The following is a 26,477-nucleotide window of genomic DNA, read 5'->3' on the forward strand; positions in this document are numbered from 1 at the left end:
TTGAAAACTGAGTCACAGAAATAAGTGAGTATTTTTTTTTTTACTATTAAGCACATTTACATCAGAGTTACTCTAGGCACATGAGATACTTTCCTCTCTAACAAGAAATCTAACACTCTGTCTTGATAAGTAATTCCATCATTTGGTTGGCTCCATGGCCAAGAAAATTTGCATCTTCTTATAATATTGGTTAGACTGCATTACTCTGATCAGAGCCTCTGCTTTCTGGAAAGGTCAGAGTCCTTCAGAAGGCTGGAGCTGTGATCTATCAGCACTCAACTCTTCTTTGGTAAGAGGGCTGGCGACAATTTTTAATTGTGACCCCAATCTAGTTTACCTCTTCTAAGTGGAGCCACAGAAGGATCCCCTGGGATGAGGAAAGTTAAAAAACAAGCAAACCAACAAACCAACAAACCCTGTCTTACTAGTATACTCATTCATTTAACAAATACCTGTTGACCATCATCTTAATAGGGATAGTGACACAATATGAAACCCTTTGGATAAAAAGTTAGGAAAATACGACTATATGTTCAGTTTGCTTATACATGCGTAAAGATGATTTGGAAGGATCACAATAACACGTTTACCTGCATCTGTGCACGGGAGGGAAAAGGGTAGGTGGGAGACAAAGGTATGACCATGGCACTTCTCATTCTGGAATCATGTGAATGCATTACTGAAAAAATTAAATGAACTAAATTGAAAACTTCAATATGGTCTTTTCAATATGATACGACAAATGTTTTAAAAGAGATATATAGAAGGTGGTATGGAAGGACAGGGATGAGGGAGGGCATTGCTACTTGGAATTTGAAAGGACTTCATTGAGGAAATAATATTTTAGCTACATTTTGAAAATATGTATGCATTTGTCAGGAGGCCCTGAACAAAAACATTCTAGGAAGACAAACACTGCACTTTCATATCTGAATGTCATATTTATCCGTAGCTACATACCCCATCTTCCTTTCTCACTCCAAAAGGCCGTTGTCACGTAACCATCAGATAGGAGCTCCGTCTTATTACCAGGGATCTTAGTCACAAAATCCAAAGTGTACCATTCCATGTTCCCTTTACTGCTTTGCCTGGCCAGAAGACTCCCTGGTTCTCTACAATGTGTTTAATAACCATTTTTCTCCAGAAATTCTTCCTCATCTCTAAAGAGAACTAACTCTTCATAACACAACTGAGGCCTAATTCTTGGTTTTGTTTCCAAAGTCATAAACTCATTTCTCAAATTCTATAAAATTTAATAATTTATGTATTTCTAAACTATCCTTCTCTTTTACTCTCCTTAATTTATCTACGTTAAGTATCTTCTGAATCATCTTCAAATTTTGTACATCTCTCAAACTTCAAGGCCCAGAAGTTTACTCCTTATCCTAGAAGTAGTCTACTAGCAGAATTAAAAGAAAGGTTTAATAGTTCAAACACATACTCTGAAAAATTCCAGGATTAAAAAGTTCTAAAAGTGCCAGAGTATATAGTTACTTACTCCTGGTCAGTTTTTCTCTCCACTATTCATTTAACTAATCACAGCAAATACTGCATTTTTAGAAGTTTGTATTTTCTGTTTTCAAGGCTATACTTGTCATTTTTTATTCAGTTCTCCAATTTATTAGTTATTTTCTACTCTTGTCCTATCCTCAGAGGGATTAACCACGCCTTCCTTATTTGGTATTACCTATACACAAATATACACATGTTCAAAAATCATTTTTCAGGACTTCCCTGGTGGTCCAGTGGCTAAGATTCCACGCTCCCAATGCAGGGGGCCCGGGTTCGATCCCACATGCCGCAACTAAAGATCCCGCGTGCTGCAACTAAGACCCGACACGGCCAAATAAATCAATAAATAAATATTTTTAAAACAACACTTTAAAAACAATCATTTCTCTCTGGAAATAAAACAAATACTAACTTAAACCAAACACTGGCCAGTCACAATCATACAGCAAGACCCACTTCCTGCTCAGGCCTGCATCTGCCCCCTGACCAGGGACTTCTCACCCCCCATTTTTAATTACCTGTCCCTTATATCTTTCTGGCAGGAATCACTCAGACAGTGGGACCTATAGCACAAAAGCAAATGAAGGCAGCCTGGCTGAGAAAGCAAATCTGCTCAGCCAGTAAAGTCCACTTCATCATGACACCCGCCCCTTTCTCTCCACTAGTAACTGTCTTGCTTCCCCCGTACTGAGCCTCTGAGCTTGTGTTCTGTCCACCCACTTGAGCCCTGAACTGTCCCCATTTTATCAATGAGGAAACGGTAGCTCCTGGAAGAGGGAACTTTGACTGACTATACAGAAGCTGACCTCCCAGCTGGCAGCCAGCCCACCCAATTAGTGATGCCACTAATACCATCATTTTTAAGAATAAAAAACTAATTCATACATGAGGGTTTCTCCATGTCAGCACTAGGAACACTTGGGGCCGGATGATCCTTCGTCGTGGGAGTGTATCCTGTGCCTTGTAGGGCATTTAGCAGCACCCCTGACCTGTCCTCTACCCACGGGAACGCCAGTAGCATCTAGTTCAGCTGTGACAACCAAATCATCTCCAGACATTGCCAAATGTCCACTGGGGAGCAAACTCAACCCAGGTTAAGAACCACTGGCATATACCAAAGAGAAATAAATTATTTGCAAGAGGATAACTTTAATGAGGTGATTTTCTGCCTTACAAAAGGAAGCACCCAGGATTTCTCTCAATGGTGGGCTTCTCCTATTAAATTACTGTAGCCTTTAAGGAAGGTACATATACCTACAAGCCTCAGGATCTTCCCTTTTAAACTGAGGGTGTTAGAACAGCTCTAAATCCCTCTTCCACCTCAAAAGTATTCTACTGATCTATGGTTCTAAGTGCTTTATAGTCAGCAAGTGCTTGTGAAAACTAAAAACATAAAGTATTAGAAGCCATGATAAAACAATGAGAAATTAAGAAGAAACATTCCTGACACTGGGCTATGCCATTAGAAAATGTGACTATTTTACAGAATGGCCATCATTAAAAACTCTACAGATAACGAATGCTGGAGAGGAGAGGATGTGGAGAAAAGGGAACCCTCCTACACTGTGGGTAGGAATGTAAACTGGTGCAGCCACTATGGAAAACAGTATGGAGGTTCCTCAGAAAACTAACAGTAGAGCTACCATATGATCCAGCAATCCCACTCCTGGGCATAAATCTGGAAGAAACTCTAATTCAAAAAGATACATGCACCCCTATGTTCACAGCAGCACTATTCACAATAGCCAAGACATGGAAACAACCTAAATATCCATCGAGAGATGAGTGGATAAAGAAGATGTGGTACATATATACAATGGAATATTACTCAGCCATAAAAAAGAATGAAATAATGCCATTTGCAGCAACATGGATGGACCTAGAGATTATCATACTAAGTGAAGTAAGCCAGAACAAGAAAGACAAATACCATGATATCACTTATATGTGGACTCTAAAATATGACACAAATGAACCTATCTATGAAACAGAAAAAGACTCATAGAGAACAGACTGGTGGTTGCCAAGGGGGAGGGGGTGGGAGAGGGATGGAGTGGAGGTTGGGTTTAGCAGATGGAAACTTTTATATATAGAACTGGATAAACAACAAGGTCCTACTGTACAGCACAGAGAACTATATTCAATATCCTATGATAAATCATAATGGAAAAGAATATTAAAAAAAAGAATGTGTATGTATGTGTGTATATATATAACTAAATCACTTTTCTGTACAGCAGAATTAGCACAATATTGTAAATCAACTATATTTCAATAAAAATATATATATAAAAAGAAAATGTGACTATTTAAAAAATATATTAAAATTTTAAGAGTACATTTATGATCTGGAACAGTGCTGTCCAGAAGAAATATAATGCAAGCCACAAATATAATTTAAAATTTTCTAATAACCACATTAACAATGTACCAAGAAACGGGTCAAATTAATTTTAATAATATATTTTTACTTAATGCAACATATCCAGAATCTTATCATTTCAACATGTAATCAATGTAAAGTTATTAGATATTTTACATTCTTTTTTTCATCCTAAATTTTGAAATGCAGTATTTTACGCTTGTAGCACATCTCAATTTGGAGAGTATTTCCGTACTCAATAGCAGCCACATGTGGTCAGTGGCTGTAATAATGACAGCAAAGGACTAAAAAAAGTGCAAAAAGAACATTTGTCATCTTTGCCAGAGAATGAAGTGTTCCACATTTGGAATCAATAACTGAAGCTCACCTTTTCAAGCAAAGTTTCTCCCTTTATTCATTATTGGTATCTTTCTAAAGCACAATACAAACCACAATACTTTTTAAACAAAGGATTATAAAAAACCCACTGATTCTTCTCTTGATAAGGACCCACTAGTATTATGTGTTTTATATCCTGACAATGTTAGCTCTTCTGTGTTCTTCCCAGATACCACTCCTACCCTAGAAGCCAGTAGATAAATGGAAAACTGTCCTCCCAGGACTGCTCAGCTGTGGGGATGCCTACAAAATGCTACTTCTGGCTCCTCCCTGCACTGGGGTCTGGCAGGTCACCCCACCTAAAAGATGGTGTCAAGGATCTCGTATTGAAAGAAGCCCATATATAACATTTCTCTTCAGTATATCCATCAGCCCCCCAACCCCCTATAAATCCTCATGTCAGCAAGTCTCCACCTACTGTTTCCACTTCGTCTCTGTTTTCATCCTCTATTCCTACTTAATCTGTTTTCATCCTCTATTCCCACTTCATCTCTGTTTACACCTCTGTTCCCATTTCATCTAGAAGCTCTAGTTGTAGAGTGAACATAGTCTCTAGTTTGCTACAGTTACAGTTTACTGCCTGCCCCCTGTTGTCTCAGTGTAACTACCAATAGAGGCTCCATTCATTCTCCAGTCTGCCCCAGTTTGGACAATTACATGGTTACCCCATCTAATAGTTTCTATCCTTAAGTCTCACGCCAGCAGACTTCAAGGATCAATCTCTGCCTGTAGATGAAAGGCACAGGAGGTACTGTTAAAACAACATTCACTTTAATTATCATGAACATTCTTGACACATTAAACCTTTCTCTTTAGTTACTTTGTCCCTTTTATATGATCTACTAGTTCTGGTTAGCTTGGAGTTCAGACTGTATCTTGCTGGATCTTAAGTCTCTACTGTTCCAAAAAACCCGATCCATTTACTTGCAGTCAACAACTTTCCTGATTTGTAAAATTCTTGTCTTTGCTTCCTAATGCCTTGCAAGTTCTCTCACATCACTACCTGCTACTGGTCTCATCCTAGCAAAACACTTATAATCCAAAAAGGCTTTATAGTGAAACAGAGATTCATAAACATGTTCTCACATGCCCTGTCAATAATAATGATAATACTTAATTTTCCCCAGAAGCAGAGCCATGGTAAGACACAGGCTGATAATTATAGGGATACAAAGGAATATAAAATGTAAGCAGCCTCAGTATTGTAGGAGTAGAGGAGCAAAAGTAGCCACCACAGCAATAACCACTTCTACTATTCCCACCACCTGTTGTTTCTAATGCATCAGGTGGTTAGCAAACATCATTTAACCCTCACAATGACTTTGGGATGTTTCATTCTTAAGACCCCATTTCACTGCTGAGCAAAAATACTCAGATCTGTTAACTGATGCTGAAGACCAACAGCTTATGAGTGTAATCTGAGGCGGAGATGAGATCTGAAGCCATGTTAGTTTCTATGAAACTTGTGCTCTTTCTACGGATCATGCAGCCTCAGGAACCAATCCCAGGGCCAGAGACAGTGTGAAAAAGGAAACTTTTAATTTATGAATACACAGTATCTCAGAGTCCATTTCTCATTCTGGATAAGAAATATGTTTGCACTTCCCTGAACCAGGTGGTGAGAAGGAGAAGGAATATTCATTATGGTTTAGTTCTCCACCATTAGGATTTAGTCAGAAATCCCAGTTTCCTCAACCCTTCTGATTTTGGTTTCATAAATCTGTTTGTTTGTTTTTGTTAGTCTTAACTACCTTTATTTCATCCTTGTTACTGAATGACTTTAGGTTGTCAGTTGCTCTCCCTCAGAACTTTCAAGATACTGCTCTCTGTCTCCTATTGATGTTCTAGTAAATTAGCAGTAACAGCCAGTAAATTACACTAGTAAATCAGCTGTCAATTTACTAATCACTGGTTTGTTAGTAAACCTATCTCTCTCTGGCTGTTGTCTTTGGTGTTCTGCAGTTTTACCATGAATAGTCTATGTGTGGATTTCTTTTTATTTATCTTGATTGGGGATTTGCTGAACTCGCTAAATCTGAGATTTGTGATTTACCAGTTCTGGAAAAGTCTCAGCCATTCAGATGTTGCCTCTTCCTCATTCTCACTACTACTTCCTTCTGGAAATCTGATGACAAGTGTTAGATCTTATTGCTCTATCCTCCGCGTCTCTTGCATATTTTTCTATCATTTTGTTTCTATGCACCACGTTCTGTTCAATGTCTGCTGCTCAGTCTGGCAGTTCACTCAACTCTTCTACTACGTCTAAACTCTAACTATTCATGCTATGCACTTTTTAATCTCACCAGCTCCATTTTTCATTTCTAGGAGTTCTATTTTTTTTTCAATTTTACATGATTATTTTAGCAGTCTCTTGTTTTACTCATGTTACCAATTCATTCTTATTTTCCTAATCACTTCAAACATAATTATTTTTATTCATAATTATTTTTATAACTACTTGTATACAAATAATAAAGTCCAAGGGGTGAAATTCTGCTTTTGTTTCTGCTGACTTGCTTCCTCAAGTGTTGTTTAATTTTTCTACTGTACACTAATAACTGGTGATGTGTCCCTGTGGGAATTTTAAGGGTTTTAGGTTGAAAGTTTGTTCCACCATTAAAAACGTGTACATAAATCTGCCAAGCAGGCAGGGAAACCAGTAATGGGAGACCATTTTATTTCTCGGTTTGGCGTTTCTAAGACCATATAGGTGGTATATATATTTGAATTCCCAACTCTTACGTGGGCAAGACTGTGGTTACAAATTCTCAAAGGAGATATCTCTTTCCTCTCCTCCATCACCTCATAAACAACGTCAAGGCAGACTATCCTGTCATCTCCCTTTGTTGTTGCACAGATTTCTTTTCAAGCCTTCCCATTTCACTGATCATATAGACTTCAAGAGTCAAGCCACAGGCAGGGATCTCAGCTCCAACTCCCTGCCTTTACAGACCCAAGATCCAGTCTCCCATTTCCTATGTGACCATTAAAATTCCCATGTGGCTCTACGTTCCAAGTATCTGATAAGTGCTTTGGGGAAATGGAGGCATCAGAACGAGCTTATCATCCTGGACTGCTGCTTCTAGCACCCTCCTTTTTTTTTTTTTTAAATGAAATATCTGGGGACTTCCTTGTGGAATCTGCTCATTTTAAACGGTGTTTGCCGTATTTGATGAAACATTTTGAAGATTATCTGTCTTTCATTTCCAGGGAGGAAGGAAGGAAACCGGAAAAGTCCTTTTATTAATTTCATGTCTCCTATGACACAGAAGCCTAAGAAGCTGCCACGCTTTCTGACCACACTGAACGGTATTACAGAGAAGCACATGACCTTTAGTGCCGGACTGTGTAAACAAGATATGTAATGTTCAGGATGAGGTAAAATTAGTCAGTTAGAAGTTTTCATTAAGAACATGGCCCCTCCTGGCAGTGAATAGGTGAACTCAGGAGCAATTAAGAGAAGAAAGGGATTTGTTTACAAAAGTAAACTGGTTTGGAAGAACTGCCAGACACTAAAGTTCAAACTAGTTTGCTTTTGGTATACACGCAGACCTCGTTTTATCGTGCTTTGCTTTACTGAACTTCACGGATACTGCGTTTTTTAAAATTGAAGGTTTGGGGCAACCCTGCATTGAGCAAGTCTATTGGTGCCATTTTTCCAACCGCATTTGCTCGCTTCATGACTCTAGGGTAATTCGGGCAATATTTCAAAGTTTTTCATCATTATTGTATTTGTTATGGTGATCTGTGAGCAGAGATCTGATGTTACCATTGTAATTATTTTGAGGCACCACAAACTGCACCCACATAAGACTGCAAATTCAATCTATAAATATGTGTGATCTGACTGCTCCATCGACTGGCCATTTCTCCATCTCTCTTCCTCTCCTTGGGCCTCCCTATTCCCGAGACACAACAATCTGAAATTAGGCCCATTAATACAACCCTGCAATGGCCTCTAAGTGTTCAAGTGCATGGAAGAGTCCCACGACTCTCACTTTAAATCAAAAACTAGAAATGATTAGGCTTAGTGAGGAAGGCATGTCAAAAGCCAAGACAGTCTGAAAGCTAGGCCTCTTATACCAAACGGTCGGCCAAAGTGTGAATGCAAAGGGAAAGTTCTTGAAGAAAATCAAAAGTGCTACTCCAGGAAAGCAAAACAGACTTACTGCTGACATGGAGAAAGTTTTAGTGATCTGGATAGAAGATTAAACCAGTCACGACATTCCCTTCAGCCAAAGCCTAATTCAGAGCAAGACCCTAATCTCTTCAATTCTATGAAGGTCGAGAGAGGAGAGGAAGGTACAGAAGGAAAGTATGAAGCTAGCAGAGGTTGGTTCATGAGGTTTAAGGAAAGAACATAACATAAAAGTTCAGAGTGAAGCAGCAAGAGCTGATGTAGAAGCTGTAGCATGTTATCCAGAAGATCTAGGAAGATAATTAATGAAGGTGGCTACACTAAACAACAGATTTTCAATGTAGATGAAACAGCCTTCTACTGGAAGAAGATGCCATCTAGGACTTTCATAGCTAGAGAGGAGAAGTCAATGCCTGGCTTCAAAGCTTCAAAGGACAGGCTGACTCTCTTGTTAGGGGCTGATGTAGCTGCTGACTTGAAGTTGAAGCCAGGGCTCACTTAACCATTCTGAAAATCTTAGGGCCCTTAAGAACTATGCTAAATCTACTCTGCCTGTGCTCTATAAATGGAATAATAAAGCATATCTGTTTATAATATGGTTTACTGAATATTTTAACCCCACTGTTGAAAACTACTGCTCATAAAAGAAAGATTCCTTTCAAAATGTTACTGCTCACTGACAATGCACCTGGTCACCCAGGATGCCTGATGGAGATGTTCAATGAGATTCATGTTGTTTTCACGCCTGCTGACACGACATCCATTCTGCGCCCTGTGGATCAAGGAGTCATTTAGACTTTCAAGTCCTATTATTTAAAAAATACATTTTGTAAGGCTACAGCTGCCACAGATAGTGACTCCTCTGATGCACCCGGGCAAAGTCCATTGAAAACCTTCTGGAAAAGAGTCACCGTTCTAGATGCCATCAAGAACATTCCTGATTCATGGGAACAGGTCAAAATATCAACATTAACAGGAGATTGGAAGAAGTTGATTCTAACCCTCCTGGATGACTTTGAGGGGTTCAAGACTTCAGTGGAGGAAGTAATTGCAGTCATGGTAGAAACAGCAAGAGAACTGGAATTAGAGGTGGAGCCTGAAGATGTGACTGACTTGCTACAATTTCATGATAAAACTTAAACGGATGAGGAGTTGCTTCTTACGGATGAGCAAAGAAAGTGGTTCCTGAGACGGAATCTACTCCTGGTGCAGATGCTGGTAAGACTGTTGAAATGACAACAAAGAATTTAGAATACTACAGAAACTTAGCTGATAAAGCAGCAGCAGCGTTTGAGAGGGCTGACTGATTTTAAAAGAAGTCCTACTGTGGGTAAAATGCTACCAAACAGGTCTGCATTCTACAGAAAAATCGTCATGAAAGGAAGAATCAATCAACGTGACAAACTTCACTGCTGTCTTACCTTAAGAAGTTGCCATGGCTACCCCAATTTCAGCAGCCACCACCCTGCTCAGTCAGCAGCCATCAGCATCAAGGCAAGACCCTCCACCAGCAAAAAGATTACGACTCTCTGAAGGCTCAGATGATGGTTAGCTTTTCTCAGTAACAAAGTGTCTTTAAATTAAGGTATGTACATTGTTTTTTCAGACATACTGCTATTGCACATTTAATAGACTGGAGTAGAGTGTAAACATAACTTTTATGTGCACTGGGAAACCAAAAAATTCATGTGACTTGCTTTATTGCAATATTTGCTTTATAGCAGTGGTCTGGAACTGAACCTGCAATACTTCCGAAGTATGCCTGTATGCATGTACTGCTTATTTGTTTTATAGCAAGAGAAAGAAAAAAATCCTTTTTGAGCCTCTGTTACATTCATGCTAATTTACTCACATTAATTCTTAGCCCTATGAAACTGTGTACAGATGAAAAAACTTGAGGCTCAGAGAGAGAAACTGCCATCTTTATGGCACAGCCAATAGGCCATGGAGCTAGGGCTCAAATCTAGGTACGCCTGTGCTATTTCTATACAGCTGACACAGGCCTCTAACAATAAGGCCCTGAAATACAAAACTCACTGAACTAAATAAATAGTAGCAGAGTCAGCTCAAACAAGCCAATGTATTCTTAATTTGGATGTCAAAATCAGGAGTTGTTCAAAAGAAAAGACTCCGTTCCATCCACAGTAAAGGATTTAAGCAAAGTACTCCTGCTACTCCAATTGCCTGTCTAAACTTTTCAAAGGGCGCTCTTCCAAAAGAAGCTTAGGAGGAAAGAGATGATCTCCAACACCATGCCGATTGTAGAGTGGCAGTTTGGAAGGTAAGGGAAAGAAATCATTTTTTTGTTTGTTTGTTTTGTTGTTTTAACATTTATTTATTTATTTGGCTGCACCAGGTCTTAGTTGCAGCACATGGGATCTTCGTTCCAGTGTATGGGATCTTTAGTTGCGGCACGTGGGATCTCAGTTGTGGCATGCGTGCGGGATCTAGTTCCCTGACCAGGGATCAAACCCAGGCGCCCTGCATTGGGAGCACAGAGTCTTAACTGCTGGACCACCAGGGAAGTCCCAAGCAATCGGTTTTTTTAAAAGTACTTTAAAATCAGTTTTTATGGTAAAGAGTCAAGCAGTGGAAAAGTTCAAGGCAAATGGGAGACAAAGCTGAGAGGGGAAATTTTACTGTATAACTTTTTATATTTTCTGATTTTTGAGTCATGTGAATACAATTACATATTCAAAAAATTAAATTTTAGGAAACTAGTCTAAAAGTCACCTCTAACCAACTGTTCGAGCTACTCTATGTAACAAGAGAATAAAAGACTAATGAAAACTAAGTAAATAAAGTTCTTTCACTTCCATTATGCTTATTCTCCACACTATGAATGTTCTCTCAAAACATGCCAAATTTTTAAGGTAAAGTCATTGTTTCATTCTAAAGAACTAAAGTAAAATCTTTACAGTGGCTAGAACAGGAGCCCAGTGAAATGAGAACAATTTAGTGATTTCTTTAAATCTATTTGCTGAAATCCACCTAAAAGACAGTCCATGTGTATCACACATCAATGCCAGTTTAGCCCTGGCTCCACGTACCTTTAGGAAAAGCAGGTTTAACGGCCATCCTGCCAACCAGGCATTCTTTCAGCATGGATTCATAGTTGACCCAACGATGAACCTGGTGTGGGAGAAAAACAGCAGAAAAGCAACATGACTCTAACTCCATGAGATGCCCTAATTTTCTTCTGATGAAAACTAAATATTCTTACACGGCTCTGAAAAACTAAGAAGCAGATTCAATTAACCAACAAGGGAGTGACAAAATGGGAGCATATATAGGGACTTTAGAACAATGTCCTCAAAGTGTTGTCTACAGACCTCTGGAGGTTCCTGACGCCCTTTCAGATACCCACGAGGTCTCGATTAGTTTCATAATAATACTAAGATGTTATCTGCCTTTTTCACCGTATTGACATTTGCAGTGATGTTGAAATAGCAATGGTGGGTAAAACAGTTTGCATCTTAGCACAAATCAAGGCAGTGGTCTCAATCATTACATTGTTTACCACCACAGACCCACAGGGCTGGAGGGAGTTGGTTTCATTTAAGAATATCCTTCATGAAGTAGAAAAAACAATTAATTTTCTTAAACCTCAACCCTTGGTTACAGGTCTTTTTCATATGCTGCGTGACAAAATGGGAAGTTCTCAAAAACACTTCTGCTGCTAAGTAAGACGGTTGCCGCGAGGAAAAACACTTAGGCAACTGTTTGATTTGCCTATTAAACTGTGTTTTTTCTTGACAGGCTGTTTATCCATAAAAGAAAAAGAATGACCTATAAACTAGTTACTCAGACTTGGGTATCTGATAGACATTTTCTTCTAAATGAACAAAGTGAGACTGTCACTTCAAGGGAAACAACTGACAGTATTTGTTGCCAGAATTACTAGTGAGAATTAAATTTAAACAACCTTTCTGGGGGGGCACCTCCTCAATATATATTAAAAGCCTTAAAATATGCAGCTCTTCCCCTCAGTAATTCAGGAATTTACCCGAGAAAATATTTGCATATACACAAAGATGCAGGCACCAGGATACTCATCATAGCACTAGTTATACTAGCAAAATATTGGGAACAACCTAGAAGTCCAATTGTAAATAACCAGTAAAGGAAAATCATAATATATTATTCCATAAACGCTATATAATCACTAAATAATCAGGTCAAATAATACCGATACCAGAATCTTTATGTATGTTCCTGAGTAAATAAATATACACTAAAATAGCAAATATGTAAAAAATATATATGTAATTATAAATGCACACTAATTAATATAAATTGAAATTTTATTTACCAAATAGTTATGGAGTCTCCAGTAATGTGTAAAGCACCATCTCTGGGGCTATGGGGTTGGGTAGAATTTTAACAGATAGATGAAGGAGAAGGATATTCAAGGAGACAAAGGTATGGGGTTTGTCAGTCATGGAACTGGTGATTTGCTCAAAGCACTTCAGTTCCAAAGCAAGTTGCATGTTGAGAATATTTACCTTGATACATTATTTTTAGGCCCTCAAATGCCAGACGAATGACTTTGAATTTATTACACTGTCAATGGTGAGCCTCTGAAACTTGTAGAGCAAGGTGCTAAGACGATTGTCTTTAAGAATACTATTCTAGCTGTCATGTTATCTAAATGGGTACTGAAGGTAAAGATACCGGGACAGTATTAAAATATTAGGACTAGAGAGGGTGATGATGACTTGACCTAAAGGCAGTGGGAAGAGAGAAAAGGTGCAATGTTTAAAGACAGCATCATAGAAGTTCACCAGTGATTAGATGTTGAGGCACATTTGTTACCAAGACTGTTGCCCCAGAACCATACTCCTGCCCCTCCCTCAGACGGAAACTAACTGCCCTTATCGAGTTTCAGGACCAAATACAAAAGGAGGAAGCTGTTCCTAAAGAAATTTCTAAACAACCGGTTAGAACTAACTAGGCCCAAAATGGCAGAAGACCTAACTCCAGTGGACCTTGAGCCTCATTATACACTCACTGTACTACATTAGCATGCTCTAAGTGACACACCCACCAGCGCCATGACAGCTGACAACTGCCATGACAACAACCAGAAGAGCCCAAAAAAGGACTGAAAAGGAGTGTTGCCTCAGTTCCTGGTCCAAACCACACCCCCAGTTCTCGGATGAGTCATGAATATTCCTCCCACTCTTTACTCAGTTCCCTCCATTTTACCTCAACCTTCCTATATATATGGTGTCTCAGCCTGAGTCAGGTTGAGAAGTTGATCTGCGAACTAGTTCTTGCTTCTCCATTCTTTGGCCACCGAATAAAGCTTGTGCTGTTCCAGTCTCAGCACTGGTTTTGTTATTGGCTATACGAATCCAAGCAGAAAAAGAACCTCCCAGGCTGAGACAAGGGATCTCGGCCTGGGCCAAGACCCTGGCACAGGTCCAGGTGACCACTTCAATAACACAATGAGAGAAGGCAAAGATTGCTCAAGTGGTTTCAAGTTCCCATTTCCAGAAAGAGGAAACAGTAGAAAAAACAAAGGGAAGAAGATGAGTTGATATTATTTGAGGTCACACTGAGTTCAACTGCCAACAGGTTTTCAAATTGCCCATCAGCCAACTGGAAATACGAAACGAGAAGTCAGAAGTGAGATCAAAACTAGAGACAGAAGTCTGACAATAAAGAGATTACTTAATATTCTTTGTACAACTCAAATACTAGATATTAAAGATACAAGAAGCTTCACCACTGTTTCTAGAATTTTATAAAGTTGTTTACTTCTGTGGTGAGTAAAAGTCATAAATAAACATCACTGGTCTTATTAAAGCCAAGGGGAATGCAGCAATCTGGTAACTAAAGTGTGGACAAAGAGTGTAGCCTGACATGTCAGTAATCAAAGGATGTTGCAGCCATAAAGCCATCAAGCCACTGCAGCCGCCCCCTATGGTGTGGCCTAAGAGGAATTCAGGATGGAGAAAAAGAGGATACTGGCCCTAGAGAGTTAAAGTGCATATTAAAGGAACAATTTCAACAAGCCCAGACTCTTGCATCTTCCCATACACAGAAAAGCACTAAAATAATTAACTGAGATGCCTGCTTTTTGTGATTAGTAGTAATGTTTTGATGTTCTACTACATGTTTTTTCCCAGCAAAAGCTCCTATATATCCTGGTTTCTCCCTTACCTCTTTGGAACAGTTTCTCAGAGCTATCTGAGAGGCTATTTCCGGACTACAGTCCTCAGTAACACCTCAAATAAAACATAATTCTCAACTTTTAGGTTGTGCATTTTTTTTTGGTCAACACAAGTATTGTTGAAACTGCTAAAGAATTTAACAATATAGCAGTTCTTGTGACTTCCCCAAAACAAGCTTATTTCAATAAGGTCCATATAATCGCACAACACTAAGAAATATGAATAGGACTAGATGTTACTGGAAATTCTTCTTGTGGAAGAGTACATTCAGCATCAAGAGGTTATAGGCGCCAACTAAAAACTGGTACCTGCCATCTTGCCTCTTCAAGGACTAAGTCACTAGCCACTGCAGCTGCTGACCTTCAACACCCCCTGAAAGGAGTGCAGGGTGGAGATCAGGAATGACGCACTCTGTACTCTGGGAAAAACTGGCAGAACAGGCCTTCAGAGAGTTAGATATTTTCAGGAGATGATTTTATGAGCCCAAATTCCTGCATCTTCTCATATCTCGAAAAGCACTAAGATCATTTAAGGTGACATCTGCTCCTCGTAACTAGCAGTAAGCATCTGCCAAAATGTGTGCTTGACTCCACGTACCCCTCTTCACTAAAATCATATACAATACTGACCTCTCCCCCTACCTCTTGGGAACAGTTTCTCAGAGCTATCTGAAATGCTGTCTCCCAGGCTATAGTCCTCATTTCTCCCCAAATAAAACTTAACTCACAACTCTCACATTGTGAATTTTTTTTTCAGTTGACACAGGACAGATAAAAGTATGGTAGACAAGTTTTCCGGCAAATGTTCCCAAACTTTCTATTTGGCTTGCACTGCTAGCCAATAACAAATATCAAATGACAACGGGAATTTAAATCAGCAATAAGCACCTCCCAAGGAGAATCCTATTATCACCAATGGGTAAGAATGACTTTTCTCCAACCCAGGAAAAACATTAACAGCAAATGAGATTCGGTTATTTAAGCAGATGCAAGTAAGTACATTAAAATACAAAACAAATTATATTTCTGGTATCCTGGTCAAAAAATAAATCCTATAATGGATGAGAAGGTAAGAGGAACAGAAATCAAATTTCATTTGTTCAGAACGCAACTCTAAAAATAACCCAATCTGATTCAGGTATCTCAAATGGTAAAAACCCAATACTACAACATGGTTAATCATCGCTAAAATACAAAATAAAGCATTTGTGAGACAAAGGCAAATTTCTATTCTTCTCAAGATAGTTGTTTCAAAATAGCAGTTCAGCCAATTGATAGTAATCATCATATTCTACATGATTTTTAAACAGTATAAGAGCTAATCATTGTTTTTAATAAATATAAGGGGGAAAAGTGACTAATTTAAATATCTTTTGACACATACTACAGAATCTCTGCTATCTCTAGGAAAAATAGGTTTTCTATTCATTAATGATCTTTCTACATAATATGCAGACTTAGTACAGCAGGACAGGCTGATTATGTAACAATCCCCAAATGAGCAAAGACTAAGAGCAAAGAAGCTAAGGGACTTGTTATTTCCTCTAATGGTCACCGCCTCCTCTAAGTCAGTCATCACCATAATAAAAATTGATCAAAACTGAGTAAACTGTTGCCAGCAGAGGAGCAGCAAACACTTAAGAGTGAACTCCCAGATACAGATCTGAGAGCAACTCTAAAATGTTAGTAAAATAATTCAAAGGCAAATTAAATGAACAGTTGTTACTTATAAGCATCTTCCCACACTTCAAAATTCAAGCCACACATCTGAAGCTTATGCCCCTATTTTCTTTCCTTCTACCACTGTCGCGCTGCTGAACCGAAGAGCACTCTTCCACTGTGAGAGGACGATCACTTCCAGCACCTTACCTGATCAAAGAGGTCAGTACCATCCGATCCTGCTCCTCTCATAAGTTCCTCTTCTCCACCAGGATGATACTCCATATACGGGCTGACGTTATAAACAAAGCCTGCATCAAATAAGGAGAAATAACACCCTAAATGAACTTCTTACAAACTGTACAGATTAGAAATCGAAGTTTCAATACATTTTTCCAAATACATTCCATTTAACAAACCATCATTTAGAAGTATTAAGAATATGAGGGGTCTGAGATTTCACCCTACTTGCAAGCTAACAAGTTAGCCTGCCAGTTTCATGGGTCCTGACAGAAAACACGAGACTCCCAGGTTAGAAACAAAGGAGAGCTTAGTACTTACATCAGTAGCGGTAACTAGAACATCAGCACCTGCATGAGTTCCCTGAACCCCAGTTCCCACAGAGCTATGTGAAGAGGGCCAGATAACACCTGTAAACTCAATGTGCTTCATGACGGAAAAGCAACCTTGAGCTTAGGAAGCTCGAACCTTTTCTAATGGGCAGTAAATACACCTGGCCCTTTGCTCTGGAGGGAGACATGATCTCTATTATACTGAACAGTAAGCAAAGCTGTCCTTTGCTCTAGAGGGAGACACTAGCTCTACCATCTAAGGTTGTTCACTATGCAAACATCCCTGAAAAGACTGCCTAGAACAATGACGGCGCGTCTGCTCGCAAGCTATGCAGGTGTGCAAAGACCTATAGAGAACTGCCTCCTAACGCAAAGAAATCATGAAACACCAAATATAATATTTAACAGTTCTCTCTCCCCCTACCTCTCTCTCTCATATTACAACTTCATCGTCCTCTACTGCCCTGGCAGGAGAATCTGATGAAAAAGAATGGAGCTGTCATCCGTATGTTGATCATCTCGGCAAAGGCTGAGACGGTGACTGGGCCACTGAGGCACGGTCTGCGAAAGCAAGCACAATTCTTTTCTGCAGTTGCCCAAGGAACCAAGATTATTGTTTAGATCTTAATAATCCTTTCATGTTCCTCAAAATTTACTTTATCTGTTCATATATTTAACTATGTTTTTATCTTTTAAGAAGAAGGAATAGGGAACAAGAAATACAGGAGAACAGCTCAATGAATAGCCTTCCCAAGGAAGTGAATTCCTTTTTAATTCTTCACTTGTAGTAAACTAAAGAGCAGACAAATCCAGCCCTCAAGACTCCTCAAGAGTGCAAGGAGGACAACTGGTTTTCTTATATCCAGGACTATTCCTTCTTTATGTAATGACTTCCATGAATTTAAATAACCTCAGATAATTTAAAATGTTCATCCTATATAATAATCTTGGAAGGAAAGTAGTTGAATTTCAGACTCAAGAAAGGTACTGTAATTTTTCCACCAGTTTAATTCTGGAAAATAACCAAGCAGTCCAGGTTTCTTTATAAAATTGCTTAAAGGCAATTCACAAAAAGAAGTAAATTCACAAAATCTCTCTTCCAGCATCCTCCAAAAAAGTCAGGAAAAGTAAAAAAAAAAAAAAACAACTGGCAGAGTTCCCCTGTCTCTCCTTCCCCATTCACCTTTCCCCGCCAAATTTAGAAGGAATTTTTGCGATTGTTTAATGCTCCAAATTCCACAGACCACAAATGTCTGAAGTAATGATTAGGATCAGAATTATTCCCAATAGGCTTTTAAAGATAGAGAATGCATTCCAAACAAAAGAATTCCAAACTTTCTCTGCAACCAAACCTTGACTTGGGTTCTAGAGTTTCTCAGGAACATGGAATCTATAACACATGATCATCTAACTTTCTGTGATGGAATCCCATGTATTTCAGCAACCAGTGGAAAGATGACCAGGCAGCTTAACAACTACCCCTGATCACCAGAGAAAGCCTGAGACATCTCACGGTGTTCTCTGCTGCCTGCCAATCCTTTAGATGAACCCTTGTCCTCTCATATCTTCCTTCTGATGGACGAGGATCACTCTGGACCTGAAGAATGTCCCATCCCCTTCAAATGCACGAAATCAGGAACGCCTATAAAATCCCTCACTTTAAGGAATTAAGATTGTTAGTGTCTCAGCCCAAGAAATGTTAGCTCCAACCACACTTGGCAGTGTCAGTAATTTGCTAATTATGAGACTTTAAACCCAGCCCCAAGATGCAACAGGTGCATTTCCTCTGGTCCAGAGGCTCGCTATTCCCTCTTTTTCTTCCTCCCTTATCTCCCTCCTTTTTGCCTTTTCAAAAGCATTTCCTAACAACTAAAATTTGCACCTCTGATTGTAGCCGAAGAAAACAAGAACCTAGCTTTATGCTTTTCCCTCATGCTTTACTGTATTCTATTTGTACGATACATGGCTTTTAAATTTATTTATTTGTTTATTTATTTATTTATTTTTGGCTGTGTCGGGTCTTCGTTTCTGTGCGAGGGCTTTCTCTAGTTGCGGCGAGCGGGGGCCACTCTTCGTCGCGGTGCGCGGGCCTCTCACTGTCGCGGCCTCTCTGGTTGCGGAGCACAGGCTCCAGACGCGCAGGCTCAGTAGTTGTGGCTCACGGGCCTAGTTGCTCCGCGGCATGTGGGATCTTCCCAGACCAGGGCTCAAACCCGTGTCCCCTGCATTGGCAGGCAGACTCTCAACCACTGCGCCACCAGGGAAGCCCCGATACATGGCTTTTAGATAGTAATTTCTCACATGCAAGTTTCCAGACTCCTATGAGTTCTTACCACCTGATTTTTAGAAACTAATTTTACAACATTCCAAATTTTGCAGTGATGCAATTAACTTCTTCCTAAAGCTCTAATTGCTCAAGTGTGGCAGATTTGCACAACTGATTGCCCATTAAATATAAACAAATGGTATTTATGAACCAACAGACATAATCTCAATTTGATGCTAGGCTATTAATAAATTCTGCAAAACCTAAATGTTAATAATGACATTAAGAACAAAAATGGGCAGGAATGGATTCATGAAACATCAATCCTAAATGGTGCAAAACTAGGCTGAGACCAAGATCCTCTGGTCACAGCCCAACTGCTGCTTTTAGATCATTTACATGGATGACTTTCAGTGGTAGAGGGGGACTTAGGGAGGATACCTACCTACCTACCCATCTATCTATCCCCTCCTTTGTGCTTATATTTTATTTTTTGTAGTTTTTTTTTTTAAAACTCTAACCAGGAGTAGATACAAGAAAAGGATTGACTGAGTACTGTGATGAAAAGCAACTTAATTTCACAATATATACATACACCAAATCATAATGTTATACACCATAAACTTATACCATGTTATAGGTCAATTATATCTCAATGAAACTGGGGGAAAAAAAAGAGGAGGAACAACTTACTGAAACCGAAATACAGCAGTTCTACTAAGAATATATACTCTAGTGTTTAAATATCGATACATTATTTTAAAATGCCCTAGCAATATTCAGGGGTATATATATATTTTTTCAGGGGTATATTTTATAGCTAATTCATCCTAGCAGAGCTGCAGTGCAATTGAAAGCACACAGTCAGAACAACAGCTACACTGAGCTCTTTAGGCAAGATACTGGTAGAACCTGTTCTAATATTTTCACAGTAAATTATCTTGTTCTGTTATATGTCTGGAACTCTGAGTTCTCCAATAAGTTCCTAGAATAAAAATCAGCCACTTCAAAATTACCAATTCAATCACAGAATGACAGTCTTAAAACTGGGAGAATTCTACAGGCAATTTTTAGCCTGATCTTGCATCCGGTACAGGATTCACCTCTACGGGATGTGTACACAGCATGTGCACACAGCATCCAGCGTCATCCAGCATCTGCTTGGATCCATCCAGTACCAACGCCTAGTTTAAAACTGCTTGTTGAAAAGCTTAGTTCAAGGATCAGTATCATTTCAGGTATAACCTGAAAACTAATGTTGCCACTTTACACGCAAAGAACTCTTCCATCTTGGCAAATGCTGCCTCTGGTTTTTCACGTATGTTTTTATTTGTTGTAATTTAAACCCCAACTGCTACTGATAAAGACTATGGGCATCTTACAGTAATATATTAACTTTAAGTTTGTGCGTACAAATTTTAAAAACACACACTAAAACGTGTAAAAGAAAAGAAAATATACTAGTTGCCTAGCCTAGCTAACAGCGTTACTATGATTGAGCAATTACATGTGGTCCTGAACTTCCTAGCAGCTAAGGCCAAAGGAGACACTAGTTACAGTGGTCTCATTACCTGATCTTAAAAAGTATTAAAAGGGAACAACAAACAAACAAACAGAGACTCATTAGTTCTTTAAAGGCACAAGACTCCCTTCGAGTTTTTGATATTGATATTGCAAAGATTTGAGTCCCTACACAGGGGTCGTGGACCACATAACATAGTACAATTTAAAAACATGCAGAAACATTCTTCAGGTAGCATTCCTCCCATCCTCTCCAGCCTCAGGTAAACACAAAGGTACTTTCTGTCTCTTTAGATTTATATATTTCGGGCATTTCACATAAATGGAATCACACAATTTGTGGTCTCTTGTGTTTGCCTTCTCTCACTTAGTATACTATTTTCAAGGTTCATCCATGGTGTTGCATGTATCAGTACTTCATTCCTTTTTCCAGCTGAATAATATTTCATGTATGGATGGGCTACATTTTAGTTATCCATCCATCAGCTTGGGGACATATAGGTTGTTTCCACTTTTTAGCTTTTATGAATAATGCTGCTATGAACATTTGTGCAAATGGCTTTGTGTGGGCACATATTTGTATTTCTGTCGAGTATATACCAAGGAGTGAACTTCCTGGGTCATACAGCAATCTATGTTTAACCTTTTGTGGAACTGTTTTCCATTCTCTGCAGCAATATGTGAAGGTTCCAATTCCAGACCGCTCTTTTTTTAGTCACTACTCCAACTCCCCTTAGAGACGAAAAGCCTTTTGCCACCTGTGGAACCTGAATCACACCTCATATCTCAGATAACTGAACTCAGAACTGGATTGCAGCATGACCCAAACTATTCTCAACCCCCAGCTCTAGATGACACAGCACAATGGGAGATTCAAGTGGACCTTTTATATCTATTAATCGAGCTCCCAGATGGGGCTCCCACAATTTTTCAGGTTAGGTACCCATATATGTGAACCCTAATAGCCCACCAATAAGGAGGGAAGGGCATCCCCATGGTTCAGGCCACACACCCACTAACTAGTAATTTTTCACTTTTTCTTTGTTCTATGTTGTAAGTCAGAGAGTTTCAAAGTATGGTCCGGGGGCTCCTGCAAAGCTCAAGACTCTTTTGGTGGTCCAAGGAGAAAACTTTTTCATAGCAATACTAAGATGCTGCCTGCCTTTTTAAAAAAATTCTTTCACAAGTGTATAAGATTAAATGCAGAAGGTGATATGAGAATATGGTTGTTATCTATTAAGCCACACATTAAAGATATTTGCCAACATGTAAAACAATGTCACTTTCTCACTATGTTTTGTTTTGGAAAATATAGTTATTTTTCATGAAAATATTATTATTTATGATAACACAGTGAGTTTATTTTTAAATCAATTTTTTAAATTCTTTCAATTTCTCAATTTTAATTTCTGAAGGGTAAACATCAATAGATATGACCATCATAAATAAAACTTCTTCGGGGTCCTCAGTGATTTTTAAAGGAGTAAAGGGATCTTAAAACCAAAAAGTTTGAGAACTACTGCTATAAGTAAAAGTGGTATTTTTATAATTAGCTTTTAAAATAATTTGTTTTAAAATTCAAACACAAATGTAACTCCAAAGCCCCACATTACATTAATTCAACAAAAGTTTATTTAATGTCTATCATGTATATAGAAAGTATTATGCTAGCGTACTGCAGTGTTCCTGTTTATTTCACTAATCACCACTGTTCATTTTGTTGGCTCTACAATAAATGAAGGAAAAAGGTGTGCTCACATAGTAAAATCAGGGCATATTTCACTGTATTCAAATACACAGATCCAGTTTTGCAAGTACTGTGACTACTTTGCCATCCTGTGTTCAGTAAAGAAACTGCATATTGTTTTCATTATTTTACATCTGATGTTTATCTAGTTCTAACAACTGCTGAGAAGAGGGTGTTAAAATACACAATGGTTATGGATTTGAATTTTTTCTTTCAATTCTATTAATGTTTGCTTCATGTATTTTGAAGCTTTGTTATCAGGCATAAACAGTCTTCCTAATGACCCTTTCAACATTATAAAATGTCTTTATCTCTAGTAAGAGTCTTTTCTTTGGTAATAGTTTTTTATCTGCTATTAATATAAGCCCAATCTTACTATATTTACTGGGTTTTTTTTTTTAGCCATGCCACACGCCTTGCGGGATCTTAGTTCCCCGACCAAGGATTGAACCCAGGCCCAGGGCAGGGAAAGCACCAAGTCCTAACCACTGGACCACCACGGAATTCCCTACATTTACTATTTAGATAGTATACTTTTTCCTACATATTTATTTTCAACCTGTCTTCATATTTAAAGTGTATCTCTCACAGATATCACGTAGTTAGGTCTTGATACATATACACACACAGAAAATCTCTTATCTTTCAATTAGAATAACTGGTCCATTTACACTTAGTTACTGATGTGATTGAATTCAGAGCTACCATCTTATTAGTCTCCCTCCTCAGCCCCAAGTTTTCTTTTTTCTTTTTTTTTCCTCCAGGTTTTCTGTTTGTGTCTCTATTCCTCTTTCCCTGACTTCTTTTGGGCTAACCAAATATTTTTTGAGAATTTCATTTTATTTTATCTATTGGCTTTTTAGTATACCTATCTGCATTATATTTTAAGTGACTGTTCTAGGGGTTACAATATATCCCTAAGTTTAACCAGTTTACTTGAGTTAATGTTGTACCCCTTCACATGTAATGTAAGAACAATTCACCACCCTCCATCCCTGATACTTTATGTAACTCCACAACACAATGTTATAGTTTTGCTTTAGAAAGTCATGTATTTTTTAAAAGAGGAAAAAAAGTAATCCTGTCTCTTTCCTCACATATTTACTATTTCCTTAAAATCTCAGTTTCCATCTGGTATCATTACCCTTTAACCTGATGGATTTCCTTTAGAGCTCCTTGTGGTATAGGTCTGCTGATACTAAATTCATAGTTTTTGTTTATCCAAAAAACTCTTTATTTCATCTGCATCCTTAAAGTATCTTTAATGATATAGAATTCAGAGTTGATGGTGTTATTTTATTCTCTTCAGCAGTCCTTTTTATAGCGTCCAGGTGTTTTTCTTCTGGCTGTTCTCAAGATTTTATCTTTGGCTTTCAGCAGTCTGAATATCATGTGTCCCTATGTGATTTTCTTTGCATTGATCATGTGTGGATTTGCTAAGCTTGTGAATTGACAATTTTATGTCTTTCACCAAATTTGTAAAATTTTTGGCCAATATTTCTTCAAATATTTTTCTGTTCCATTCTGCCATTCCTCTCCTTCTGGAATTCCAAATAAATATATATTAGACTTTTTTATTTTATCCCAGAGGTTCCTGAGCCTCCATTCATTTTACTTTGGGTCATTTTCCTCTCTGTTCTACAGATAATTTCTATTAATCTATCTGCAAGTTCACTAAGCTTCCTTTTTGTTAGGTCCAATTTGCTACTAGGCCCATTTGGTAAAATGTTTTACTTCATATATTGTATTTCTCAGTTCTACATTCCCATTTTTTATAGTCTCCTATTTGTTCATTCATTATGAACAATGATGAGATTTCCTATTCATTCATTATACATCTATGTTTCTCTACTTCCTTGAGTATTGCTGTAATAGGTGCTTTAAAATCCTTGTGAACTAAATTCAACATCTGGATCATCTCCAGGTCAGTCTCTAATAACTGCCTTTTCTCTTGAGCATGTCTAGAAACTTTGGATTATATTCTGGCCACTGTAAATAGTATGTTGTAGAAATTCTGGATTCTGTTACATTCCTCCAAAGAGTACTGACTGTTTTAGTAGGCAATTAACTTGACTGGACTCAAACTCTAAACTCTGTTTCCCCTTTGGGGGAATGAAAACTAAAACCTCTGTTCAATCCTTTTAGCCGTAGTTAGGCTGCCTAGAGTTTGTCCGTATGCAAGATTTAGACAGTTTATATCCCTCTCTGGATCTCTTTTTCTGGATTTTCTTCCTCATTTTTCAGTTAGTACAAATGCCCCAAACTCTGTCATCTAGTTCTTCAACTCAAGACTGGGAGTCTCCATCTGAATTTTAGCCACCCTTCCCAGTACCAACTTGGGCGTGACAAGTCAAATGCCACAGGAAACGGCAATTCACCCACTGACAGTTCCTTCTTCTAAATATAGATGACCCTTACCCTCTAGCTTCTGTCTGCTTTTGGTTGCTCACCAGTGTTTTTAGATAGTTTTTTTTTTTTAAATATGTTGTTCTCAATTTATAGTCAGTATTTGCGGGGATTTTAGTCCAAAAGGAGTTAATCAGTTACACCTAAGAGCAGAATTCTGCCTAATGTTTTAGAAAACTAGGCAATTATCTTGCTAATTTTAATAGAGACAAATGGAAAAGATATTAATGAAAGATAAATGGATTTTACAATGATTTAAAGTAAATGTGGCCTTGGTATTTAAGAATAATATAATAGAATGTAGGCTTGCAAGGTGTTGGATAATAGAGTATCTCAGGACTTTGGGATTAAAAGCACACATTTGCCTCTCACATTCCTGCAATCTTCCTAATGACTACAAAGAATAAATAAGACATAAAACCACAGAGACACAGAAATCAGAAGAGGACATGAGAGCAATAAAGTTTTGGAAGACTGAAAGCCAAATGATAAGCAATAATTTACTTAGCAGAGTGAAGAAAGGTGAAGTAAGGCCTATGTGTAAATTAGAGGGGAACCTATAAAAAAGCCAATACGTGCAGCAGAACCCCCAAAAGGTGCAGTAATCAGAGACTCCAGGTAGTTCTGAAAGTGAGGGTGCAGGAGGCAACCAAGTAATAAGCCCCTTTCCCAACCCACAAGAAGTGTAGGTTTACTCTCTAGAGACAAGGAACCAGAGACACATTACACTCAGGGAAGTGGCAATTAGTGGAGGAGGGGCTTGAACTAAAAATGAAAAGTAAAAGTCTACGCGTCAAAACACTAAGATCCACCTCCTACCACCCATCGCAGCAGAACATTTATTTGCAGATGATTGGAAGATTGTAGCCTAAAAGAAAAGATTTACAGATAGTAGGCTGGGGATCCTTGCCACTGCCCCCAGTCAATTCATAAAAAAATGTTCTGCCCATACACATGGAACTTCCATTCAGCTTTCTGGGCCGTCACTCTCACCATGAAGAGGCAGAACATTTGACAAAAGTCTCTAAAATTAAAATTAGTATCTTAAGTACTTATTAATTGTCAAGCTCTGGTGCAGTTTTTAAGAGGGAAAAAAAAAAAAGAAGACTAGAAATGAGACCAGCGCTACCTCAGAGAAATGAGAACCAGACAGCAACTGTCCTGAGTATAACTTAGAGCTTCAAACTGCACCAAATGACTTCAATGATGGCCAGTCTAATTAACAAAAGAGCTAAAAGAATCTGGTCTGAATGCCTCAGTTTGCCCAGGAAAATTTAAATGGAATGTAATAAAGGCCTCCAAGCACTTCAGAAGGTTGACTGGCCATAATTATCAAAGGTCATCTTATGTTACATTATTAGTATTAGGAAAAAGAGCCCTGACATTTAACAGTTTCATTAAAAGGAAACTGACCTGTAAAAGCATGAAAAATTAACCAACAGTCTGAGCAGTCAGTTACACTCTCAGTATTTTGAAAAAAATCCACAAACTTCTCCTAGAAAGAATAATGACCAAACATTATTAGCACCAGACACATTTACTATTCTTAAACTGGATTTACAACTTACACCAGTAATAAACAAGACACCCTATCTCTAAAAGATCAGTTTTCCGACTACCCCACTCTTTCCTATTCCGTGGGATCATTTCCCTCTGTTTGCCTGTGCCTTAGGGCTACCAATGACAGCTACCAACACTGAACTGCCTTGCTATTAGT

General features: G+C 38.4%; 1 protein-coding gene across 5 annotated transcripts in view; it reads right to left on the reverse strand.

The window, feature by feature from the left end:
• Nucleotides 1-26,477, reverse strand: part of CYB5R4 (cytochrome b5 reductase 4) — an 84,498-nt gene that overhangs the window by 40,501 nt on the left and 17,520 nt on the right. For all 5 annotated transcript variants that reach the window (XM_082474230.1, XM_082474226.1, XM_082474229.1 and 2 more), the window contains exons 3-4: nucleotides 16,459-16,559; nucleotides 11,462-11,543 (exon numbers count right to left, since the gene is read on the reverse strand). In XM_082474230.1, coding sequence (XP_082330356.1) covers nucleotides 11,462-11,543; nucleotides 16,459-16,559 — 183 coding nt within the window. The remainder of the gene's footprint in view (nucleotides 1-11,461; nucleotides 11,544-16,458; nucleotides 16,560-26,477) is intronic.

This window comes from Balaenoptera physalus (genome assembly GCF_965194825.1).
Source record: "Balaenoptera physalus genome assembly, chromosome: 9".
Lineage (NCBI taxonomy): Eukaryota > Metazoa > Chordata > Mammalia > Artiodactyla > Balaenopteridae > Balaenoptera > Balaenoptera physalus.